Source organism: Pogona vitticeps, chromosome 5, assembly GCF_051106095.1.
Source record: "Pogona vitticeps strain Pit_001003342236 chromosome 5, PviZW2.1, whole genome shotgun sequence".
NCBI lineage: Eukaryota > Metazoa > Chordata > Lepidosauria > Squamata > Agamidae > Pogona > Pogona vitticeps.
Genome location: NC_135787.1, coordinates 4,852,357 through 4,874,162, shown reverse-complemented (window position 1 = coordinate 4,874,162; position 21,806 = coordinate 4,852,357). Strand labels below are relative to the sequence as shown.

The 21,806-nt window shown below is 45.4% G+C and overlaps 1 protein-coding gene across 5 annotated transcripts in view; it reads right to left on the bottom strand.

Moving 5' to 3' along the window:
* Positions 1-4,451: 4,451 nt before the first annotated feature.
* The window catches only part of LZTS3 (leucine zipper tumor suppressor family member 3), a 69,494-nt gene continuing 52,139 nt past the window's right edge, over positions 4,452-21,806 (bottom strand). For all 5 annotated transcript variants that reach the window (XM_073002125.2, XM_073002128.2, XM_078394453.1 and 2 more), the window contains 3 exons: positions 20,013-20,498; positions 16,864-17,694; positions 4,452-13,298 (listed from right to left, as the gene is read on the bottom strand). In XM_073002125.2, coding sequence (XP_072858226.2) covers positions 12,582-13,298; positions 16,864-17,694; positions 20,013-20,462 — 1,998 coding nt within the window. In that variant the 5' untranslated portion in view covers positions 20,463-20,498 and the 3' untranslated portion in view covers positions 4,452-12,581. The remainder of the gene's footprint in view (positions 13,299-16,863; positions 17,695-20,012; positions 20,499-21,806) is intronic.

Here is a 21,806-nt window from a genome sequence, read left to right as displayed (position 1 = left end):
CTATCTATCTATCTATCTATCTATCTATCTATCTATCTATCTATCTATCTATCTATCTATCTATCTATCTATCTATCTATCTATCTGTCTGTCTGTCTGTCTGTCTTTCCGTCCGTCCGTCCGTCCGTCCGTCCGTCCCTCTATCTATCTATCTATCTATCTATCTATCTATCTATCTATCTATCTATCTATCTATCTATCTATCTATCTATCTATCTATCTATCTATCTATCTATCTATCTATCTATCTATCTATCATTTTTGCCTGATATGCTAGCACAGACTGATATGGCTACTTCTTCTAAAACTACCATTAAGGAATGATGATGATGATGATGATGATGATGATGATGATGATGATGATAATAATAATAATAATAATAATAATAATAATAATAATAATAATAATAATAAAAAATTGTCATTGTAAGTATATACACATACAATGAAATTATGATAGCAGCCTTGATTTCAGCAGTTAAGGAATTTTCTTCTGAATAGCCACAATGACATCTACTGTCTGGTCAGGGAACAATAAAGACAATGGCTTATCTGTAACCTCTGCTTCTGCACTGAAGTGATCTCAGTGTTTAAGTAACTACTTCTACTATTTCCTTCCTAAAAATGACTGTGGTTGCAATATTTTCCTTTTTTCGGGAGAGGGACTACAGCTCTCTGGGAGTTATAGTCCAAAAAAGCTACTTTTTCAAGCTTTTTTTAAAAGGAAGGGCACACGACAGTCTGTGTAGAGATTGTTGGTTGGCATCCTCTTGTATTTATATTTATATTAGAATCTGGGGTTCCATTAAGGAGAGCATTGTGCAGAGGAAAGATATTTAAAAGAAATACATAGCTGTCCTTTGGGGAGGAATGACAGAAAACCTTTATATTTCATCAGGCTGATAAGAAAAGGTTGAAATTTTCCAATAATTGCTTTTATCAGTATTTTAATTGCAACATTAAAACACCGATAAAAGCTTGTGGGAAAACAGTATGTGCTAGTATATATTGCAACATGTGTTTTGAAACATGCTGCAGTTTGTGCCAGAATATGTTTTTTTAGGCTTAGATCCAGTTATTATTCATGTTAATGTTATGACTGACTCCTCGTGAGAACTATTTGGTCCATTCCTCTTATTGTGCAAAAGGGTTCATCTATCGCAGACCTGGGCAAAGTGGGGCACATACCAGCCCGCGAGCCGCTCCTGTCCGGCCCGTGGACAGTTTTGAACATCAAAACCATTTATAGTTTTTTGTCTAAAGTTGATCAGTTGCTTATCTTTAACATACCGCAAAAAAAAACTCTTTAGTATTTGTGAAGATTAACAAGTTTAAAATAAAAACAATCATAACATCACTGTTTCATTTTATTTTTAAGTAAAGTTGGTTCGGCCCCCGAACACAGTTCAGATTTTTCATGTGGAAATAGAAATTATTTCCACATGAAAAATAAAAATTAATTAATTAATATATAAATTATATATTAATTAATTAATTTTATATTAATACATACAATATATTAATTTAATATATTAATATAAAAATTAATATAGAAATTAATTGCCCACCCCTGATCTATCTGTGCTTGTGTCTCCCTCTCCCTTCCAATTCAGCTTAAAGCCCTCCTGGTGAAGTTCTTCATGTTGTGGCCGAACACGTTTTCCCCAAAGTCCTCGTGAGGTGCAAGCCGTCTCTTGCTAGCAGTCTGTCTTCCAGGAAGCTTAGCCCGTGGTCCCAAAACCCAAATCCCTCTTGTCCACACCACCTTTGTAGCCAGTGATTTCCTTTCCCTTTCTATTCCTTTTCCGAATACTGGTAGGACGAGTGAGAAAACTCTCTCATATCCTCATCTCAAGGAATTCATCACTTGCAAGTTATTAAGTTCAAGGATTCTTCCCAGATTCTCATTTTATGAACCCTCACTGCTGGCAAGCAGGAGGTGGCACATTGTAGAGCTGACACTTGCTTTTTTTTTTGCATGCATTGCAAGGGCTTAGTTTTTTGGGGGGTTATTCTATGGGTCTCTGGTTTTTTATCTTAAAGGTTTGGAAACAGGGTGCTGTTGAGAGTCGTTCTTTAGTACAAGTTGTTTAGACATGCCTAGAAGTACCTTTGTCCTTTCCTTAAGTTGCGCACCCTAGCTGCTGGAGTATGTACATTAGCTTTTATGTTTATTAAGGGGCCTGTACGATTTACATCTTTCAGACCTGCTGCATTTTGTAATTATGGCTAAAGAACCTATACCTGTGACCTCATAAGGGCCTGCCCCCAAGATTTTGGTCCTAAGATCTCAGGAAATGAAATGCTACTGACCTAGCAACTCCATTTTGTACAAAGATGTTCTGCCTTTATTATTCCATGGTTGGCAAAACAATTCAGCAACCAAAACTTTTGCCAGTGCAGAAAGATGGTGACGGTAAACAACCTTTGGTTGAATTATTATCGGGACTGGTGGGGGGCGGGGAGCGTGCTTCTCAGCCTGGGAAATTCAAGCATCCCTTTGAAACATTTCTTAAACTGGCTTAAACTTTTAAAACTCCTGGGCCGGAAAAGGCAAGTCAGTTGCCAAGCTAATAAGTAACCACAACTGAAATAATTTTTTAATGTTAACTTCCTTACAGCAAACATTCCTTTCTACATCCAGGCCCCAGACTCAATTCAAATGACTCTTTTTTACTAAAGAAATTTAAAGGGCATTTCTCGAAACCCAACAAATTCCTGGTGGCTGAGGTTCATTGTGGTGTATATAAAGTCCCGGCCGTTGTGTTGTACTTCCATAATTGGCTGCTTAATTGTGTTCGAAACATTTAAACCCGGCTTTTCCATTTCACTTTAGAAGCACTCAAGGCTACAGCTGGGTTCTGTCAAAAATAAGATGGCCAAATTGCTCGCAGTGATTACGAACCTGTAGCCCAGCTCTGCGAAAGCATTCAGACATGACCATGACTAAGTGCCGTGGAAATGCCTGGGCAGATCTGTTAATTAAATCAGCTGTTCAGCAAAGGCCTTAATTAGGCTGCGACAAGCTCCCGGAACAATTGCGACCAGAGTCGATTCTTCGTCTGTTGTCCTCATCAGAGCCACGCTGCCGACGGCTTCACCCGCCAGGGTCCACCCAGTTCAGCTGCCAACTGAAGTGTGAAAGGACAGCCATTTCGACGGGTGGCCACTTCCCACTCAGGATGAGAAGACCCATTAAAAGTGAATATTCAGAAAGAGAGAGAGAGAAGGAGATTCAAACACCCGCCAAAGCGGGGAGGCATTCACACATACAGCTGCCGTCTGACTTTGGGCAGGCAGGAGTGGAGGGTCACGCCATACTGGGCGAGCTGCCACTGCTTCTCCCAGTGGGGGGAAAAGTTGCCTGGCACTTGAGAATGCTTAACTGGGGCCAAGTCAGTTGCCACATTGGCCACACAAACGAGTGAACAAGAACCAATGTAGTATATAGTGGTAAACGTGTTGGGATGGGACTTGGAGATCCAGCGTCAAATCACTATTGAGACACCAAACTCACTGGTGGAAAAGAGGACAGCTGTGCATATATCACTTTGAACTCCCTGGAAGAAGGAGGGAGATCCATGTTATATAATTACCTGGTGCACATTTTTTTTAAAAAAATGTAAATTATTGCTGCTTTGGGTGTGGGGGAGCACCAAAAGGACAACAGCGAACAGAGAAGACGAGTTTAATAGACAGAATTGTCTCCCCGAAGCTGTTTCTATGAGGGTAGACATTGAAGGAATGGTTAATATCCGTGTCCCTGGTTAATGTCCGTGTTTCAGGCCGCTTTGACTGAAAGACCCCAAGAGTCGAGCCGGAAACAGGCGGCTGGCGGCCTTTGTCAGAGACATAGCACCCAGCAACGTGGTCGCCGGCTTCCTTTTCAATGAAAATGGCTTTTTCAATAATTGGTCTGTGTAGGAGTCTGACATTCCTGTTGCTTTTCAGCTTCTCCCACACCATGTTATTCCCACAAGAACAGATTCAAGTCAGAACGTAGATAAATCTGCTTCGGTGGCAATTCCTAGAAACCCACCACCCGACCGGTGGCTTCTGGACACTGTCATCCAAATAAAGTAACTTTCCCCCATCTGCTGTCTAGGTGGGACCGTGTGGCCTTGCTCAGATATTGCCCACGGGGATGTGCATGTGTGCACCACCTTCTCTCCACAGAGCATGCCAAGATGTCTTCACCCACACACAAGAGTTTCTTGCAGCACCTTAATCCTCTTTCACATGAACGCCCACACCCTTTGCCATGACAGCCATTGTGCCAGCCATCAAAATAAAGCCAGACTCGTTCCTCTTGAGGAAAGAGACAGCAAGAGCTATCACATTTTCAGAGGGTGTCTTTCTCCTTTCTTTTCCCACCCCACCCCTCTTTAAATTTTCACTCCAATAAAAACCGTTCGCAGTCAGATGGAGATACAGACAGACAGAGACATGTATAATGTATTTATATATATTTATATATGTACACACACATATATACACAGACCTCTATATAGATATATATATTTACACTATTAAGAAAAGACTCCAAAGGCATCAGCTGTTATCATCTTTATAACCCAACGAAGATTAACAAGAGAACAGCAGACTGAAATGTGCCGTAGGTTTAAACAATCATTTAAAAACGGATCTTTCTGCTGTACAAACAAAGAAAAAAACTTTATTTCAGTTTGTTAAATATAATAACCGGCAAGGCAAAGTTGATTGAACAATGTTTGAATGCAAGAACTGGAGAGGAGCCACCTGAAATTTTAGTAAATTTAATTTTGCTGAATTCTCCACCCCCACCCCCACCCCCAATTTTTATCATGTACTGTATGTGTATATATGGAGGTCCCCTTTTTCTTTTTCGCAAAACTCAGACATAGTTCAAAGAACCATCAACAGTCAACGCTTGACAATAGATTTAAGAGTTTTTATTTAGTACACTTCTGGCTTAAATTCACAGTAAGAGCAGATAGACTAAGAGGTTGAAGCTTTTAAAAAATACGTAATAAAGATGATCAAGGCAGTTTTGCTTCCAAACTGCTGATCTGGGCCAGTGCAGGGCTTGTTTTGTTTCAAAGACACAGCAGTCATTAAAATGTGGAATATGTATATTGGCAGTTATTATTGCTGGTAAAACCATGCACTGTTTTGAGCTCCTTCAGCTAGTTTAAAACACTGCCACGTTATGCATATCGGTTGATCCCATCACATCTCACTTTGTTTCTGCAGAAAAGAGCTAGCATCGGTGTATCCGAAGGATTCCGTTACAAATATGTGTAAATTGCAATTTCCCTTTGGAATGACTGAGTTCTTCCAGGAAAAGCATTGGTTCTCCCCCAAACCCCGGTTTCTAGACTACGTAATGTTATTTTTCTACCAACCATGTAAAGTTCTCTCTCTTCCCAAAAACACAGTTGATCTTAAGCGTCGCTTCCTACCTGGAATAGTTTGGCTTGCCTTATTTGCAGTTTGTATCTGTGGAGAGGGTTTGCACTTTTGATTAGCAATTAAAAAAGAAAAACTCCAGAAAAGATGCAAAATTCTGGACTGTTCCAGAAGGGAGTCCAGTAGCAAACACACTTTTTTGGGGGGGGGCACCTGAAGTTTGAGCTATTATGGGGACCCATTCTCAACCAGTAGCGAGGTCTGGGTAAGCACTGCTGTCTATTTCCATGGGGCTGTTTCATGACACAGATCACCACAAAAAATATAGATTAAAGTCCCTTTTGGGCTCCTCTAGGATTGGGGCCCCTAAGCTTAAGCTTCATTAAGTGTCGTAGTAGAACCGCCCCCCTGGAGAAGTCCGGGACATCGATCTTGTTTGGCACCAAACTACAGAAAAAGTAGAAGATATTTTCAGTCTGGAAGAGGCCTGATTCACCACCCCACTTCCCAGAAATCAGGGAAAAAAGTCTTCCGTCCTCCTTAGTAGCCCACATAACCAAGAAACCAAGGCATGTGATTCAGCTGGCAGGTTTTTGGCCATTATGCAAGGCGTCGAGATCACCCGTTACTTTAATGATTGATTATATTTTTATCCCTGGGGTGGGTGGGTGGGTGCGCCATCTGAACGTCTTTGCTCAGATGCTTTTTGGCCTGGGTGGTGGCTAACGAGCAAAATATTTTTGTTGGCAGGTGGCTTGGAACCCTGCCCCAGGCAACCAACCAGGATTCGTTCCAGCCCCATCCTTTCCATCCTGGAACAGAAGAAACACATACACAAACACACCAGAAATGAGCAGGATCCGCTCCTTCGCTTATTTTCATTCTGTGCCAGCCGGAGCTTGAGAACGAACGGCAGAGGAAGCCAGTAATAGCAGCAGCTCAGCTTCTGAGATCGGAAAGTCCTTCCCTTCCATGTATTCCAAACATAAAAGGCAGGAATTCCGTTCCCCAGAACGCTGGCAAATATATATATATATGAGCCATGACATGTGGCAGCTTTTCCTGCTCCTTCCTTCCTTAGGTGGCATACACACAATAGATCCTACTATGGCATTGCAGCATGCATGGCGTGTTACTGGCCACGGCCAGGTGTCAACAGTATAGGTCAGCGGGATGGGCAACAAGATGTATACATACGGGCAGGCGAGATTTCATGGAGGGCAAGCCAAAAAAAAGGGCATGGTACTTCCCTGGTTTATTTTTGGGTTGTGAGCCCTCTCGAAACGTCTACATGTGTGGTTTGCCTAGACAGCTGTGCATGTGTAATTTTAGTTGCTGCGAGGCCCAAGCGAGCAGGTGTGAGACGTTATTGCACCAGGAGGACAGCTAATGGGTGTTATATTTTACCCCCCCACGTGTGATGTTTCTTGGAGCAACTTTGCCGTAGGAAGTGGAGCCCACAGATGCCGTTCTGCATGTGGCATAATAACCCACACATCCCACTCAACCTGCTGAGGTAACACTTCTGATCTCCTGTTCTCCACACACACACACACACCTGCAGGCCTTTGGATGGAAATCTAAAGCTCACTTAAGTGGATTGGATCTGCCTTCCTCCAGTTCTGCTGATCAGCAACTAGTTTAATTGGGGTACCATTTTGAAGAAAGGATCCTGGGAGTTTGGGGGTAGAGGGGATGCTAGTGAGCCCCCCTCTCGACCAGAAAGAGGATTGCTGGAAAAGCTTTATGGCCACCCAGGGGCTGTCTGTGTGTAAGCATTTATTTTATTTTTATTTATTTTTTTGCTTCCCAGTGGGAAACTAAAAATCGTGTCCCGGTGAGCTGTGTTTGGCTCCAGGGTTTCTCCTTGTTGAACCCCATTCCAAACCATGTGATGGTCGTGGGAGTGAAGCTTGCCGGCCTCCTATAATTACTCCCAGTTTCTTTTTATGGGATGGGACTGGTGGTAGGGGTGGGGGAACAAAGAGACTCAAACTTGTGTAAATCACCTCTGTGGGGAAACCTGGAGTTCTGTCCCTTCTGAGACAATAAAAAGTTGAATTCAAGGTTGGTTTTAAAGTTTCACTATCCGGAGCAGCTCAGTTTACAAGAGAACAATGGGAGGAGAAGGATGGTCTCTTGGGATAAAGTATTAACAAGGCCTGCTGCCCATCTTATTCAAAATCACAGTGGTTATTTTCCCAGAAACTGTTTTTTTTTTTAATTTTATAACAGTGGCATACATGCAGCACCAAAAACTCAAGAGTTTCCTCCCTGCTGTTTAATCAAGGAAGGGTCTGCTTTTTACACTTTGGACAAATTCACACACCGCCTATGCAGAAGGGCTGACTCTTCCCCACGCACCTCAAAGCCCAGAATACGCCGTGCGCATGTGGCAAGACAGCCATCGGTCATCCGTGCAATGCGCCCGTTGGTCCAACATCAGAAACGCTGAGCGTTCCAAAGGGTGGCTGGTGATCACGGACCACTGAATTCTGACGGGACGAATCCAGTGCAGCATCTGGTTACCTGAGAAGCTGAGCTTTTGCTTCAAGCAAAGAGCCCTCGCAGATGCTAAGAGAAATGGTTGAAAATGTGCAGCCAGCCTCTGCCCACATTTGGGGAAACACGAGAGGCTGATTAAGGGGAGATTCAAACAAGCGAAGGAGTTCCCTGGACAGGTTGATTCCATGGTCGATTCCACGGCAGACGTCAACTGATATACTACGGATCAATAAGGCCTTCCAGAAACCTCATGTGCCACACAACGCATGCCTCTCTGCTCCTTCTACCACAGTGTTTTGCTTTTTTAAGTTTCTGATCTGCCCATTTCACAGCAGCATCATAAAAAATAAAGATAGCGTTCGGAACCCGTCCTAAAGAGTCCTCCCGTCAGTTCTTTGGTCACAATGGCCAGGAATTGGAAGCAAAGATTTTAAAGTGCTGTTTCAACGGGGGGAAACTGGTGGATCCTCTTAGGTCACTTTTCTTAGCTGTTTCGGTCAACAACACACCAGTAGGTAGTGGTTAACTCTCGTCGGGAATCACTCTAAGGCGGAAGTGCCTCTGAAGTAGGAATGGGGGGGATTTACAGGGTCTAATTCACGTGAACTTGGCTTCAAGTCACAAGTCAAAGCAACAATACACCAACATTTCAAAATAGCCGAAACCCTCAGGTTCCCCTACAAGACTTATCAACAGGTAGACAAAACACACACCAAAACAGGAACACTGGTAACCTTAGATAGGTACACAGTGACCTTGACACCACAGGAGATCAGAGGGGCTTTGAAAAAGCCTCCAAGATTTTCTCTTCTTACTAGGAACTCGGTTCTAGACAGTAAAGGTCTGCTCTTACTGTAAAATCCTTCTCTGTACACGTGTTTTGTTTTAATAATCATATATATACATATACAGAACAGTTATTTACATCCAAGTACACTTGTCTCTGTATAACGTAGCAGCATATAAGTAAATGATTTGCTTCCTATTTCAGTTAATAAGCACTTCCACATACAGACATAACAGCAGTGATTCTCCTGTAGTTTGATGCTAGCACTGCTTGTTCATGATGGCCAGCCCCTTCCTATTAGAGAGAAGAAGGCTACTCTGTCAAATCATAAATTCTGGGCACCATTAAAGGGTAGCAAATTGCTTGGGTTTGCAAGATGTCATTTGCCGAATCAACCTCTGTGGCTTAAAAAGGACAAAGAACTGGTCCTGCCTCTCTCTCTCTCTCTCTCTGATGACTAATTACAGGTTAGGACGATTTAGAGAACAGTCTCTTCTGGGCGATTTATTTAGATGTTGAAAAGAAGCACCAATTAAGAAGCAACATCTCTAATTTAGGCAATGCCCATCTCACATTCAGGAGGCAAACAATGAATTCTGAAAGTGGTTCAAAGGGCCTCTGCAGCCTGCAATCTTCCACAAAAAACATCATTCTGCAGTCAGAGATTCACAAGAATATCTGTGCTTCAACTATAAGCTGTTATGGTTCCCCCTTAAACCCTAGACATGGTTGTTTCATGAACGTACCGAGCAGTCTGATGTAAATTCAACCATCCAGAGTAGAGAGTCATGGTATTAGGAGTCAAGACTTAGCGAGGCCGCATTGATTCAGTGGATCTCTCTGCTCGTGACTGTCAATCAGATCCTGTCCCTTCTGTGTTAGAAAACACTATTGCATCTAAAGCCTAGAGAAAATGGTGTCTCCTTTCTCTCATACTCTCAACTAAAGTCCAGGATGTAGGATGAGTTCTCAACAAAAGTGGCCACTAGCAGAACGCAGGCAGATAAAACAAGAGACGCCCGTCTAACTAAACTGATGGAATTCACAAACAGAATTCGCAGTCAAGCAATGGGGTAACAGCTATTGGCTAAAAAATAGGGGTTTAAAAAAAATTGGACTAGTTCATGGAATAGAGATGGATTTGTTTGCAATAGGGATTGGGACCTTTGTATTTAGAAGTAAGGTCCCAATTTCAGGAGGCCATGAAAGCAGATGCTTGTAAGTTTCCTTGACACAGCTGGTTGGCTACCACGAGAACCGGAATATCAGACTACTGTATACAGACCAGAACTTAGAAAGTTACTTTGAAAGTTTGCTATTGTTATCTTTCCAAGGCCCCCTGAAAAGAGTTACAGCCACCTATGTATTTTGACAGAATTTAAGGTTTTCCAGTGGGATATCATCTCATTCTGTTTGCACCAAAAGTTTCATTTGGCATAATAACTTCTAGGGACTCCCGTCCATGTGATCCGGTGCCATTCCTGCCGTCGGCCAAAGCTTACAACAAATAACACCTGATAGACTTTAAGGTGCCACTATAATCTTTGGTGATATTTTTAGAGGATCTCTTTGCTTTCCAGTTTCTTAAAGGCAACCAAAATATCATTGATCAAAAATAACACCTCAGACGTTTTAAGAGTCGCAAGCTATGTATGCCTGACGTCTGAATTCTTCTCCAATTCTTATAGTTGGCTCAAACAATAACTAAGCACAAGGTAGCACTTCAGTAATGCAATATTCCTCCTTGGTTTCAAATCCCTGTAACTAAAGGAGTAACTTTTATAAATTACTATCACACTGCAAAAGGAGTGAAGTGATTCTTTGTTAAGTTACAACGTTAATGCAATGTAGTTATTACGTTATTGCTGGACAAGGGAATCAGTTACAAGTAACTGTAAGTAATTACTTCCATGATCTGATATGGACTGTGATATGACAGGCCTTGCAGGCGGTGTTCATGGGTTCCCCTTGCTTATCTGGGAAGTCAGACATTTGCATGAGCTTGGAATGGAATTAACTTTGCAGTGCAGATTTGCACCGAACTTCCGGAGGCCCGGCTATATAATTTTCCCATTTCCCCAACACTAATTTGGCAGCCTTGTTAGTAGAAGAATGCCGCTATCGTTCCAATTATCACATCAGTGCTAAAATCTTCCTGAAATGCCAGCCTAGCCTTAGTTCCTGGTTTCCTCTTTAGGGCATGGAATTTGAGTTGCATCCCACGTCCATGAATAATAGTTTCTTATCTGTCTTGCACAGCATTCCTTTTACCAACCAAGATAAGATAAGAAACTCAGTTCAAGAGTGTGGGAAAAGTGGAAACAACCTGCCAAGGAAAATCTACCCCGGTCTCAAGAATTGAAAAACAATTGCTTAAAAAATTGATCACAAATATGTGTACCCGGTTAAAGTGACTCATCCGGAAACTATATCCACACGTAAACAGCTCCTGTCTGCCTGCATTTCTGTTGCTTCACCAAAACCATCTTGTATGAGAAAGCTCCTCCTCTCTTAAGCCAATCTGGGTCCGATTATGCACCTATTTTTTGCTTTTATGTTTTCCCTCAAGGTGTAGAATTCCTTCAAAGCCCGGTGCCCGAGCAGTCAGACTTGCAAATGAAGTCTGTGTTTACCTCCAAGTGACCAATTGCAAAACCAAAGCGAGCCGAGCTCACCACAGGATAACCAGACAAACTCTTGCTTATGAAAGGAATTCCACTTTTGACGACAGATTGTCACTTCTAAGACCTAATGGGCCAAAACGAAAGGAAACATTAAAAAATAAGGAAGATAAAAAAATGTTGTGGCTGCTAATGGCTTAAAGACTAACTGCTGTATTTTAACGTGAGCTTTTGTGGACAAAAGTCCACTTCCTCAGACTTCTAAGAGAGGGGAAGAAAACCTTGCCACCTTGAGCAGAACAGGATCTGTCCTGCCCGGTTCTACTCGCTTATCCAAGTCGGTTCAACTTGTCCCGGCTTCTCTCATGGATCGGCATTTCTCCAAGGTACTATCGGCGCTAACTGCTTCACAGACTAAGGTATCCAGGGTTGATCCGGGGAAAGGGGCGCTTCTAACTCAGGGTTAGTATGTGAGTCTGTGGCAGAAAAAAACACAGAATCTCATGGCAGCTTAAAGGCTAACTCATTTTACTGATATAAGTTTTTGTGGCTTCCAGGCCATTTACTGTAGTGGAACGTCTTGCATTCCTATGACATTTGTGACACCTTCGTGTGTATTAAAGTCTGCCTGTGTGGGTTGCAGTCTATACAGCTGAAGAAATGGGCTGGAATCCCTAGCAGCTTACACCAACAAACTTTTGATCGCCTTTTCAAGTGCCCCGAGACTCTTCGACTATGAAACGAGAACCGCCCTGCAAATACGTTTTCAGAAACAGCCGACCTGCGCGTAACATGACCGCAAGAGTTGAACCCTGACTGGCCACTACGGCTAAAAAACAAAACGACAACACTCTTGTAAAAAGATTTCTAGTTGCTTTCAAACCTCGACGGCCTCAGAAGAGCGTGAAGAGAAATTCTGGCAATGGAATACTTAGCCATGTGCCTTTGTCAACAGTGAGCTCATAAAAATTAAAACAACAATTAAAAAAAATCTGGAACACCCCCTACCCCCTAAAAATCCACACATCTCCACTCATACACAAAACCCAATGTCAGGTCCTCCATAGATCGCAAAAAGCACACCTGTGGATAGATAGATATATATATTTTTCCTTTGAGTAACCCCTAGAGCACCACAGCATGTTGGAGAAGGTTGGTGCAGGCGCACACACTGCTGGTTAGATAGCATAGTCTCCTAAGGAAGATCACCGGCTGAAGTGCATGCACAGTAATTAGGAGGGGAGGGGAAGAAACATACTTTGAATGACACGGTCCTTTCTTTAGATCTCCGTTGACTCTATCCTCTCCAGCCTGGAGGGAGTCCATGTTTTCTTCTCGTCGCTGTGTGGTGGGCTGGTCACTTTGCTGGTCATTTCGTTGACTTTGTGCTCCAGAACCTGATTTTTCTGGTACATCTCCACATAGTTCAGCTGAAGCTGCTTCTGGTATTTGATGACCTTCTCCTTCTCCTCCTGCCAAGTGCGTCGCTCCCCCTCAAAGTCCGCCACCTGCTGCTCTCGCTGCTGGCGCTCTGCCTTCAGCTCCGCCTGGAGCCTTTCCACCTCCTTCTTCAGGGCGCCGAGATGTTCCTCGCTCTGCCGCTTCATCTTGGCCTCGTCGCTCTCGCAAGCCAAGGGGTCTCTGGCAATTTTCTCCGCAGCCTCGTTATTGAAGTGGCCGTGGTGGCCTCCCAAGCTCGCCAAGGTTTGCTTCAGGTTGGAGACCTCCAGCTCACACTGACTGAGTTTCTCCCTCAACATCTGCACCTCGCTCATCTTCCGCTGGAGTTCCTTCTCGCAGACCTCCAGGCCGACGCTTTTGGTGCTACAGGAATCCTTCAGAGTCAAGATCTGCTCCTCCTTCTCCCGTAGGAAGCTTTTGCCTTCCTTGAGCTGGGTGCGCAACCCAACGATCTCGCTGAGCTTTTGGGAGACGTCCGCTTGGGAGTCCTTCAGCTGCTGCTTCAGCAGAGAGATCTCGCCTGCCTTTTGGCACACCTAGAAGAAAAGGTACGGTCATGAGACAACAGCTCAAGCAGCTCTTGCTCTAGAGCAGCTTCTGGGCCAGATCATAGCTTAAAGCAGACCTGGGCAAAGTGCGGCCCGAGGGCCACATACGGCCCGCGAGCTGCTCCCGTCCAGCCCGCTGCTTGTCGCTCCAGTCCGGTGTTCAAACACTTGTTCAAGCCCAAGACAGACTGGATTTCTCTCAATGAACAAGTTGAACATCAAAACCATTTATAGCTTTTTGCCTAAAGTTGATCAGTTCCTTATCTTTTATTTTTAAGGAAGGTTTAGCCCCCGAACACAGTTCAGATTTTAAATGTGCCCCCCCTATAGAAATTAATTGCCCACCCCTGGCTTAAAGCACCTGCCTATTTCTATCCCCCTTCTATCGTTATCCCTCCAGGCATGCACATCTTTCAAGCATTTTTTTATGCAATGTGCATTTTTATGCAGCATTTTTTATGTGACGTGCTTGCATGTCTGACATCACTCAGCAGATAAAACGCAGATTAGAAATGACTTCACCAAATGAAAGTTGAAGGAAACTCTCGTGAGGACAAGCACCATCTTTCCCTTTTGTGGAGGCACTGCTTCTAAGGAGATGCTTCACTGGTTCCATGGCATGATATAAACACAGAAGCTCGGAGAGTTCCTCTCCTGGACACCCCCCTACACAGTACATACTCTTCATGGGGAGTCTTATCTCCGAGTCCAGAGAGGCAACACATTTTTTACAGCTGCGATGAAAAGCATTCCTTGCCTATCAGGGTTGATTCACTGTTTACACTGTGATATTCTAAAAAGAGCAAACACATATTTAAACCCACATTCTATGCAGGTTGAAATTATGAGGAAAGAAAAGAGACTCTTCTTGACCAGCAGATATCGCAGGTCAAAGCAGTCTGCAGGACTAGCTTTCCTGTGAAAAGGAGCAGAAAGAGGGAAAGGAAAAAGCAGGGCCACAGATTGCCTCTGATAGCGACCATCTCGGGTGATACACTGCATTTTTCAACAAAGCGAAGGACCACACCTATTATGGGACTCCTTCGCCTCCTTTCTTCACCTCTCTTACAAGCCATCTGGCTCCGTCTGCTTCTAATAACCTCAAAGTCTTCTCCTTTCTCCCGTTTTCCCACACAACGTTGTATTCAAATACATACATTCCCACAATGGGGAATCGGGGGACTCACATGTAAGCCAGCTCTGAAAAACAGAGGTCATCCTAACAATGCAAATATGTGCTTTCTCGATTCTTGTGCAAGCAAAGTGAAAACCATGAGGCTATATTTCTCTCTCTCTCTCTCCTTGCTTTGCAAGACAGCGAGACATTTCCTACCATAATCAGTGAGAGTCCTCACACTTGAGGGAATTAAGTTTGGTACCGTTTCAAAAATTGCAATTGCCGCTACCTGGTGGCAGAGACTTTTAAAAATTAGAAGCATTGGTGGAAGAGTTTTTAAAAATGCACCGAGAGGCCCAAGGCAGAATGTTGATCTGAGACTGTTTCCCACTGCCACCTTCTTGCAGCACCTTAGACCTTAGATTCTTAGAACTGCCAAATTGGAAAGGACCCTATGGATCACGAAATCTGACATCCTTGTGTTAAGATTTTAAGACTAAAAGACAATACGCCCAATGATTCAGGCTCGGATTGGAGGACCACATCTCTGGGAACCAATGAACCGTATCACCAAAAAGACTGGTAGCATGGTTTCCCAGAAGTAACATGCTCGTCCCCATCTCTAGTCGGTACACTAACACACAACTCTCTTGTATGGTTTGTACCATTAGGCTGATGGGCTAGACATGGGCTGTGCAGCAGCGCATAGCTGAGTTATAAACAAAAAAGCAAAAAGCGTGTTGCTTATATACCGCTCCATCAAGCTTCAAGCACTCTCTGGGCGTTTTTACAAGTTAATTATGCAGGCTACACACTGCCGCCACCCCGCAGTAAACTGGGCACTCATTTTACCAACCTCGGAAGGATGGAAGGCTGAGTGAACCTCGAGCCGGCTACCTGGGATTGAATCCCGGGTCGGGAGCACAGTTTGGGCTGCAGGGCAGCCGTTGAACCACTGCGCCACAAGTTGCATGAATCAAGGAACAAATGGGTACAATTCCTGCTGCCATGCAAATTAATTAATTGGTTAGTTCATCAGTCAGTTAATTACATGCTGTCGAGTTGATTCTGAGTTTTGGCCCCCCCTTTGCCAGGGAGTGGAGGCCGTAGCGTGTCAGAAGCAGTATTAGACTACGATGATTTCATGCCACACTAGGAAGAAAGCGAAAATGTATATATATGTGCTTGTTAAAAACAGAGCGCAACACAGTTTGGAGGACTAGCAGAGGCCCACCCCATCGACAGTTAAGCCCATGCCTCTATTAGGAGTCACATATACAATCCATAACAGCTTTATCTAAATAGAGCAGAGTGAACAATATTATTGGACTATAGCTTCCATCATACCCAGCCATGAGGAATGTTGGGACCTGTAGTCCAACAGCATCTGAACAGCTGCACTCTGCCCATCCCAGAATCAGAGCCCTAGAAAAGGCAGACCCAGTGTTGCCACGATGGGGTTTCATGGGGTTGCCGTTATGGGCCATTGCTTATTACAATGCTTTGGAAACAGCCAGTTGGGTTTCTCTATTTCCTACCATTGCAGCCCCTTGTTCTAACTGAGCAGGTCCACATGTACTGAGTAACCTATATGATAAAACATGCACTTTGAGCCTGTGCTAATTACTCAGACCTCTGCCTAAGCACCCACATGAGTCTAGGAGCTAGAAAACCATATTCTGATGAACACACAATTAGATCATTTGAGAACATTTTCAAATCTGATGTTCCACCCTTGGGCCCTACCATAAATTCACTAGTGTTTCTTCTGTCATACTGGGTACATACCTGTTGTACAACCCCACACACTGCCTATAGTTTGACTAAGAGGGACCTTTCTGGGCTGCACCGGCTGTCTATCTACCTAGCACTAACCAATCCCGCCTCAGAATTCCAAGAGAGACCCGCCTCTCTACCGAGTGTTCTCTTTCCCTCTCAAGACTCTGTTGAAGTCTATTGAAGGCAGCCATGTTTGTCTGCTCTCTTCAATTGCAAGTAATAAAACTTTTTTTTAATTTTCTCCTACTAATGTCTCAGAGTGAGTTATTCAGACTGTAAGTGCCCATTGATGAGGGGGGAAAAAAGGGATGGAGCAATCTGGGAAACCAGAAACTATTCTGCTCTCTGAATCCCTGCGCTTCTGCTGTGCAGCCAGAGGAATTCAACCCGAAACTGAAAACTCAATACCTTGCCTGCAAGGTGGGTAATATGTGGCCCTCCGAATGTAGTTGGCCTGTCTAGGAAGCAAAGCCAACGGTGAGCGATTGTGCAAGATATAGTTCAGCAACATCCACCAGCAGCTGGTGGACCGAGTGGAAGGAGCCTCCCTCAACCGTTCCCGTTGACTCCCTCCTTGGACCACGGACCGCCCCACCTTGACAAGCTCTGAAGGGCCACCTCTGCCTCTCAGGATTCTTAACGCCGTTCAGCACTCACCTCCCATTTGGTCTCCTCAATCTTGGGAAGGAACTCGGCTTGCTCTTTCTTGAAAGCCACAAACTTCTTCTCCAGCTCTTCCCGCTGCTGAAGGAGTTGCCCGACGTCATCCTGGAGCTTCTTCTTCTCTTGCTGAAGCTTGAAGATCTGGAGCTGCAGGGCCTGTTGGGCTCGTTGGGCCTTCTTGGAGACCTGCTGCAGTTTGTTGGCGTAATTTTGCCGCAGATCGTCCATCTCGCGCTCCCAGATCTTTTGTTTCTCCTCGAAGACCTGGTAGATGGCCGCCTCGCTCTTATCCAGGTTCCTCCTCATCTGGAGGACCTCCTGTTCTTTCTCCCACAGCCTGTCCTCCAAATCCTGGATGACGTCGTCGGTGGAAGGAGAGTGGAAAGGCATGGTCTCGTTGAGATGGTTGAGCCGGCTGAACGAAGAGGTGCTCTTGCTGGAAGATCGGCCGCTGTCCGAGGTAGATATCCCATTGTATCCCACAAGGTTTTTGTCCCCATAGGTCGTCCCGATGCGGTTGATGTGGCTGGTGGAGGCGCTCATCGGGCCAACGTGCTGGCTGTAGCCTGTGCCGTAGGTGGGCAAGCTGGTCAAAGAGTTGCGGCCCGAATCTGAGAGTCCACCTGCCTGGTTGGTAGTCCTGTTAAGGCTGGGCTTCTCGAGGCCGCTTTTGACCGTGGAAGGGCTATTGCTGTTGGTGTGGTTTAAGGTCTTTCGATTCTCCGAGATCCCATTGTTCTGCGGCGGGCACAGATTCTGCATGGAGTGAAAGTTCTTGGGGACAACAGGCTTAAAGGCTGACGGTCTAACTAAGGGCTCGTTGCTCTGTCGAGAAGGAAGAAGACAGGGAGGAGAGCGAATGAAACACGGTGGGTTAAATAAGCTTTCTGATCATGCCAAGCTGCCCTCTGCTTGGGATTTGGTGTAGCTGGGGATTGGGGGTTGGAATACAGAAAGGAAGGGGAACTTTTTCAGCTTGAGGGTCAAATTAGAGATGGGCGCGAACCTCGGTTTGGAGGATCGTACTGGTTAGAAAAGTTCCCCTTCTCCCACCTCCTCTTCAGCAGTTCAGCCAGTCCCCGGCAGGAGCACGGGCTTGTCTGTCCCACCTCCTTCTCTGAGTGGGCGATCAGCCAAGGAGGCGGGGCATGGAAGCCCGTGCTCCTGCCGGGGACTGGCTGAACAGTCGAAGAGAAAAAGGAAAGGAACGCTCACCCACTGGTCAGTGGGCGAATCCAGCTAGGAGGTGGCGGTAGAGAACACATGACACTTGGGATGCCAGGCGCATGAATCGGCACAAATCTCCGAACCGAGGTTTGTGTCCATCTCTCGGCCAAATCCACTTCCATGGAAATTCTCAAGGGCCATCCTCCAGAGGCCAAAGGCATTTTATAGCTGGAAACTCCTACTACCAATATCTAAGCCCGAATACACGCATTTCAACCATGAACAATTAAGACAAAACAAACAAACAACTAGGAAACCACCACCATATAAAGCAAGGCAGGGGATCCCTTTACTGGACCACAATTAAACAAGCAAGCAAGCAAAAAGCTAGCATTTGACCTGAAAATATATAGCGAGTTGGGTTTTTTAAAAATTGTTTAGTGGTCCAATAAAGGGATCCTCTGCCCTAGCGTTTGTGTTGTGTAAGGACCACACAGCTTGCTTTTGTTTTTTGCAGGAGAACCACCAAATATTAATAGCCTCGGGGAAGCAGCGTAACCCACTGGGAACCCCAAGAGGGACCTTAGAAAGGGCAGTTTTAGCTCGGGCGCCTGTGGTTTGAAACCCCTGGACTCTCAGAAACAGTCTGCATGGGTTAGACCCGTCATTTATTTCCAGAACCTGCACTGGGTTCCATTTACAGCTAGTTAAGAGCAGATCCGCGGTGACACCCGACCATGGAGGTTGGCGGGGGGGGGGGGAAGGAACACCCTGTTTCCACGGCTGTCTTAGGGAAAAGGTGGAGAGGGGATTCCCAGCTTTGAAGGAGCTGGTAGGGGTGAAAAAATGCCTAGGAATACTGCAGGGTTGGATGGATGCTTTTGGAAACGAGTACCGTCAACACACTTGCTTTCCATCTGATCAACATATATTTTGCAGATGACAGCAAAAGCCTCCCCCCCCCCAAAAAAAATCCTGCATCCTGCTTGAAAGAGCACTCAGCTAGGGACCACAGGTGAGCTGGCAAGCAGGGCACGAAAACCAGCACTCAGTTCCACAGAGTCGGGGGAACATTAGAGCTTATGCGGTGTAACCTTCACAATCAACACAGGATCTGAAGTCTTGCCACGATGGTCTGTCCAAAGGACAGCGGCCCAACCTCTGCTTATTTATTTATTGGACTTATATACCGCCCCATAGCGCTACAAGCACTCTCCGGGCGGTTTACAATTTTAATTATAAAGGCTACACATTGCCCCCCCAGCAAGCTGGGTACTCATTTTACCGACCTCGGAAGGATGGAAGGCTGAGTCAACCTTGAGCCGGCTACCTGGGATTTGAACCCCAGGTCGTGAGCACAGTTTTAGCTGCAGTACAGCGTTTTAACCACTGCGCCACGAGGCTCTTAATGGCCGGCAGATGGTCTTTGGCTCCTTCTGGGTGTAGGCACGATGGTCTGGTGCGGTCTCAGGAGCAAAGGACAGCCTGTCATCTTCCGAGAAGACCCACGGTTCAGAGGTATCTTCTCACCTTTAGCTAAAATCCAGTTCTCTCCCATTTCTGCCTCAATGCGTTTTTTTAAAATACCCATTTGAACTTATCTAAGTTTGTTCTCCACACCTTTTGTGGCCGAGTACCACAGGCGAACCCGGAATGAACCCACAGGGGTGAGAGGCTCAATTTTTCCTATCCTTTCCTCCCTTCCAGTTCCAGAACAAACCTTCACGGGTCGGAAACCACCAGGGAGGTAGAGCAGAGGTTGGTTGTGAGAAAAGACAGCCTGCAAGGTGTTAAAACTGGGAGTTGGAGGAAGACCGTCATCTGTGAACCCCAAGCGTAAGTTCTTTGAAGGAAGCCCCTTCTCTCTGCCCCGTCACATGCATGCCGGGTGAGGCCCACAGTTGCTCGGTAGACGCCACGCTTCCTACCCAACACACGAGGGTTGCCGTCTTTTGAGAAGTTAAATGGAACCTCACCTGGTCTAGCTTCCCAGAGACAGGCAATATCTTTGGTGGGTTACTGGGTTCTCTGTACTGGGGAGGGGGCGGCATATTCTTTTCGTTATTCGCTGCCACGTTCCCACAGAGGTCCATTTTCACTTTCTCGCTCTTCCGCAGGTCCCCGTTGATGAAGATGGAGTTGGCGATTTTTTCAGACTTGTAGGCCTTCTCCTCCCCGGAATAGCGGTTGGAGAGCTCCCTCGTTGAGTAACTATTCCGGGACCCATCGTCCGGCCGTCTGCTGTTCTGAGTCCGGGTGCCGACACTCTTCATGGCAAATTCTTGTTCGTTGGCCACGCCGCTGCCGACGCTTCCCATGGTGCCCTGGGAGGCGGGTTCGGCGAGCCTGGGGTCGAAGGGACGGAAGGCCTCCTGGCCGTGATAGCTGGGGTCACTGAGGACCGAGAGGGTCTCTAGTTTGGCCATGGCAAGACACGGAGGCCGAGGCACGAGTCCGTGGCACTGGAAGAGAGAGAAAAAGGCAGAAAGATGCATGAAGACGATCCGGCAGGTTCCTGATCGTTCGGTGTCAAAGCAGAAACAAAAGCCAAGGAGACAGAGGGAATCGGCTGCTAGAGCTGGGGATCAAACACAATTCGGAAGCTCCTCTTTTATTTTTTTTGAACGACACTCAGTGGCCAAGTTGGATGGGGGATCCCAGTAGTTGTAGTCCGGAAAACGGGGAGGGGGGGTGCAAAATCAAAGCTCTGGAAACAAAGGACAAAAATAATCTGCAAGAGGATGGGGAAATCACTCTGTTATTAAGATAAGACCCAAACAAATGGAGTCAACATGTACTGTACTGTAAGAAAGGTGATTTTCTGCTAAGCATTAGGGGGATTTTCTGGACAATAAGAACTGCTCACTAGGAGGACAGACTGCCTGGACAGAGGCTGAATGGCCATCAGTTTAGCTGTGGATTCCTGGACCAACAGGGGGTTGGACTAGATGGCCTTCCGGGTCCCTTCCAACTCCACAATATTTGTAATTTTGTAATGCTGTTACTATGCCCCCATTTGCCTCCTTTCTTTCTGCTCTGGAAGTATTTCTTGGCGCAGATGACAGCCTCCAAATCAAGACCCCTCTGCCTCTCTATTCAGGGGCATATCTGACTGTGCCAGGAGAGGTCAGGACGAATGTGGCATGAATCGGGGCCCTTTATAATGGGAGCTGCAGCTTGGGGGGGGGAATGGGTCAGTCAAAAGTCAGCGTAAGGCAACTAACCACCACACAGAAACAACAGGGGAGAGTACAATGGCTAGCTTGGCACAAAACTACGTAATTTACTGGCAGGAAAGGAATTATAATGTCACATGTGCAGTAGAACACAACTATTGACATCCTCCTGCTTATCCTCACAACACACACATCCACATACCAGTGTCATGCCACAACACAAACAGTTACAGAGAGCAAGTGTGTATGCGCCAGCAAATAGTCACAAGCTTTGCCGAGCCTCAAATTCTTATCATAACAGCTCAAACGCATATGCAGCTGGCATACAATATGTAAAGTACGACCCCCTTATCCGTGGAACCAGTATCCGCTGATTCACTTATCCACAGTCCGAAAATATTAAAAATATTGAAAGAAAAATCATAGAAATATATATTTCTAAAGATGGAGTTACCAGAACTGGCCACTAGAGAGAGTCAGAGACCATGTTATGTAGTTCACTATTACAGTAAGGTTCACTATAATCCACGTTTTTCTGCATCCATTGGCTTAAAACCAATCTCTTGTGGATATGGGGGTCTTACTGTACAGCCC